Source organism: Rhinichthys klamathensis, unplaced genomic scaffold, assembly GCF_029890125.1.
Source record: "Rhinichthys klamathensis goyatoka isolate OS25496 unplaced genomic scaffold, OSU_Roscu_1.1 h1tg000420l_1, whole genome shotgun sequence".
NCBI classification, from domain to species: domain Eukaryota; kingdom Metazoa; phylum Chordata; class Actinopteri; order Cypriniformes; family Leuciscidae; genus Rhinichthys; species Rhinichthys klamathensis.
The window spans coordinates 235,260-239,107 of NW_026606918.1; the positions used below are offsets into that span (position 1 = coordinate 235,260).

The following is a 3,848-nucleotide window of genomic DNA, read 5'->3' on the forward strand; positions in this document are numbered from 1 at the left end:
GTTACTTGTCAGCAACTCATAACTGGATTTATTGTATCCTTGTGTTCTTTAGCTATACAGTAATATAGTTTAAATGATTTGGATATGTCACATTACATTCAGTTTCACACAAACACAACTTGTTTATTTGTTTATTTAATTTAACTCATTCATTCATTCTTCGCGCTTGCGCACTCCAGTACAATAGGCGGCGCTGTGCCTTGAAGCATCTGCGGCGAGCGAGAGACGAGGAAGAACAGGCATTGCCTTTCAAATAATCACAGTCGCCCGCCCACTGTCCGATGCTGTTTGCATCGAAAATATTGTCGAATGCATGAAAAAGATCATCTCTGCTGTTGTGAAAGCGCTTTACGAGTAAGGTGCGTTGTGTTTCGAATATTTGCCGATTTTTAATATCGAACGAAGAAAGCCGTCTCTTTTTCCATTGAAAAGTTGTCTTAGTCGGGTTAGCAGGCAGCTAACAAAAATCGCCAGTGCCTCACATTTTACCTGGAACTACAAAAGCTCGCGGGCTTCACTGTACATGATGGCAGCCAGTCTACAGCATCCGCTCTTTTATGCGTGTCATACTGCATGAAATCGTGTGTATTTTGAAATTATTCGCACACATTTTGCGTTATTTCTCCATATATTTTTAAAAGCAAGTAGAATGTTATCGTCAATATTTTTTTTTTAATATGTAAGATCTCGCGTTATAAAACGATTCATTTTTTTCCTGCTGTAATAAAGATGTCCATTTGCATCCATTAAGCATGCATGAAGTACGCTAGCAACGCTCTTGAACTTCTGTAGCGTGTTCTGGTGTAAATACTGTGATGGGTTTTTTTCTATTGTCTTGTGTCTTCAAACAGCGCTACAAACGATACGGTCAGTTTTAAATAAACTGCTCCCAAAATTATTTTAAAAAAAATCACCAATGCACATCATACCCCTTCCATTCTTATAAAATATTTTTCAGTGAGTGCATTTCTATATTTAAACACCTGTGTATATTTAATATAAATGTAGACATTTTGCTCTTTGATTCTCAGCTAAAGTACTCCATTTAATTTGGTTGATATACTTAATTTACTTCCGTGTATTACTACGAATACTTTAAATTGCTTTTTTTTTCTATAATATAAATGCCCTGATAGTGTTAACATGGTTATATTTGTTATGAATAAACTAAATGAATGATTTCAGTGAAGTTGTACAATGATTCCCCAAACACTGCAGCCATGTCCAAATAATGTTATTTAAAATAATATATTGTAAATAAATACAGTTTTGTGTGTTTACCTGGCCTGTAAAGTCTAATAATGTTTAAATGTTTTCAAATGTGCTTTTTTTCTTTCATTCATTTCATTTTCATCTGGCTAGCTCTGCAGTAAATTATTTATCTTCTAAAATAAAGTTTGAGAAAACAAAAATAAAGTAGGTTCATTGAGGTTGTGTATGAAACTTTAGATTTTTCCCCTGTGAAAATACAGGGTACGTAAAAACATCTTTAATTTGTGTTGTCATACATTTGCACAAAAATATATTTTTTAATGGAAATGGTCAATTCTGGATTTGGAGGGGAAAACAATGTGAGGTTACTAAAAGTATTCAAGCACTTAATTCAAATATGTCGCATCTTCATGTAAAACCTTTTTTTTCCCCCTCTCTCCTCTTGTAGTTTTCAGAATCTCAGCACCTAATAGACAAGGGTGGCACTGATACGCCTGAAGTTGGGAGCGAGAAGCAACGCCGTGATGGAGGTTGAGAATAAAGAAGGATCTGAGAGCCCTCTGCCCAACGGCAGCACCCATCCACCCAAACGTGGAAGAGGCAGACCACGAGGGTCGCTCAATAAGAAGTTCACTGCCGAGAAAGCGCCGACACACAATCCCAGGCCATCGAAAAAGGTGGACTTCTTTTCCCCTGACATAGTCATAAAGAACAAGGTGAAGAAACGTGGTCGACCAAAGAAGATAAAAATGCCCGGTAGGCCGAGAAAGATCCCTCTCACGCCTGAGGAAGAATCAGAGAGACTTAACAGGTTGAGTTTACAACGCAAGCGGAAACTGTCAAAGCCCCTCGGAAGACCCCGCATTCATCCCATCGCAGAAGGCCCCAAAGAAAAAAGGGGAAGAGGAAGACCTCGCAAATCTGGCGATCTGGCTGAGCAAAGTAGTGACGGAATCAGCCTTGACGCTAATGGATCTCCAACTAAAAAGAGAGGGAGGCCGATGGGCTCAATGAAGAGGAAGAGGGGTCGGCCCGCAGGTCCTACCAAGACTTCAATTGCCAAGTCCTCAGATGGGACCCCCAAAAGGAGAGGCCGCCCTCCAGGCTCGGCCAACAAGGTGAAGAAGATTCAGCGGGCTGACGGAACCCCTCGAAAGAGAGGCCGACCCCCAGGCTCTGGCACCAAACCGAAGATCATTCGACGGAACGCAGACGGCACTCCTCGAAAGAGGGGCCGGCCTCCAGGTTCTGGAAAGAAAGTCAAGATCGTCGAAAAGAAAGTCGGAGACGTTCCCCGCAAGAGAGGCCGGCCACCTGGTTCAGGCAAAATCAAGGCTCGCACCTCAGAAGGTGCAGAAGGTGGAGATGTAGAAGGGGCGAACGCCGACGGCGCCGCTCCACGCCGTAAGAGAGGTCGTCCAAGCAAAGTCAGACTGGCTCTCGTGCTCGAAAAACTCCCCTCGGCATTACCGGAGGGAGAGGAAGAGGAGACCGACGCGCCCTCTCCCAAACAGTCCCGCACCTCTGACGACTCGTCGCAAAATCAGAACGATGAAGAAGAGACCAGGGCGAGCGAGAACGACGCAGACCCAGAAGACGAAGATGACGCCATCGATTGTTCAAAAGTGAACAACACTAGTGAGAACGAGATGGTGGGCAAATTCAAAAAAAAGAAATAAAGAGATAGGGGGGCTTCATTGAAAATTGGTGGGTATATTTTTCGAAGGGTTTTAATAGGCTATGTCAATAATTTTTTTTTTTTTATCTGATAAGTGTGCTTTTGGTGTTGCCTGCCATGCCAGACTGTATTGTTTTTCTCTTTCTTTCTCTTCTTTTTTTAAAGCTCATTATTAACCGAAATGTTTGCTCACAATGAGAGTGAGCACAGTTGATTTTATTATTATTATTATTTTAATTTTTTTGCATGGGAAAAAAATTGCAAAATTTTTAAGCATGCAAAATCGAAGGACAAGTATGTAGCCTGTTAACATCACGGGATCCTAAAAGATGATGCGCAATTAACGGTTCCATTGAAAACGTTACCATCAACCTTATTTGTTACCAATGGTTTGTGCCAACAATTTCAAAGCGTTTACCAAACCAGACTGTTTCAGATGCAGTGTCTTCATACCTGTACAGTAGTCCGTGTGCACAGGCTCTTAAACTCAAGGCTAATCTTTTTAATTCAAATCGCCCAGATGGTTTTAATTTGATGTAGTAGTGGCTGTGGAAAAATCTGCGGCTTTTTTTCGGGGTTGACGGTTAAGTGCGTCTTTGCTGTAGTTTCATTTCTTTTATCATCGTTCATACTTCCAACTCTGTAAAACCAACCCCGCCGAGTTCAGTGTTTTATAGTGAAACAGTCTTCATTTTCTACTTTTTATCATCCGAGTTGCCTGATAGTTTGGTCATTTATAGGTGTCGAGTGCTTAGTTTACTGCACCCCTCATTTTTGCTCAAATATCGTGATTGCTTCTTTTTTAAGACATGCCTTTGTTTTTCAAAATGTGAATACATTCATATTCTGCTTTGACAAGTCTTCATGGGTCCTGATTTTAAATTTTCATATGTATGGCTTTTTATATACATCTCTTACGACTTTTTCTCATTTAACCAGTTTTTTTTTTCCTCTTGAT

General features: G+C 40.7%; 1 protein-coding gene across 2 annotated transcripts; it reads left to right on the forward strand.

Moving 5' to 3' along the window:
- Positions 1-203: 203 nt before the first annotated feature.
- si:ch211-288g17.3 (chromosomal protein D1) lies at positions 204-2,962 on the forward strand. 2 transcript variants are annotated; one of them, XM_056235358.1, is made up of 2 exons: positions 204-359; positions 1,668-2,962. In XM_056235358.1, the coding sequence occupies exon 2, from the start codon at positions 1,737-1,739 to the stop codon at positions 2,889-2,891; it is 1,155 nt and encodes a 384-aa protein (XP_056091333.1). In that variant the 5' UTR covers positions 204-359; positions 1,668-1,736; the 3' UTR covers positions 2,892-2,962. The 2 variants fall into 2 exon arrangements, with proteins under 2 accessions (XP_056091333.1, XP_056091334.1); XM_056235359.1 differs by having other exon boundaries at positions 227-354.
- The last annotated feature ends 886 nt before the right edge of the window (positions 2,963-3,848 follow it).

What these genes read in the sequence shown, in the direction of transcription:
- si:ch211-288g17.3 (XM_056235358.1), top strand. Translation starts at nt 1,737, where the DNA reads ATGGAGGTTGAGAATAAAGAAGGATCTGAGAGCCCTCTGCCCAACGGC.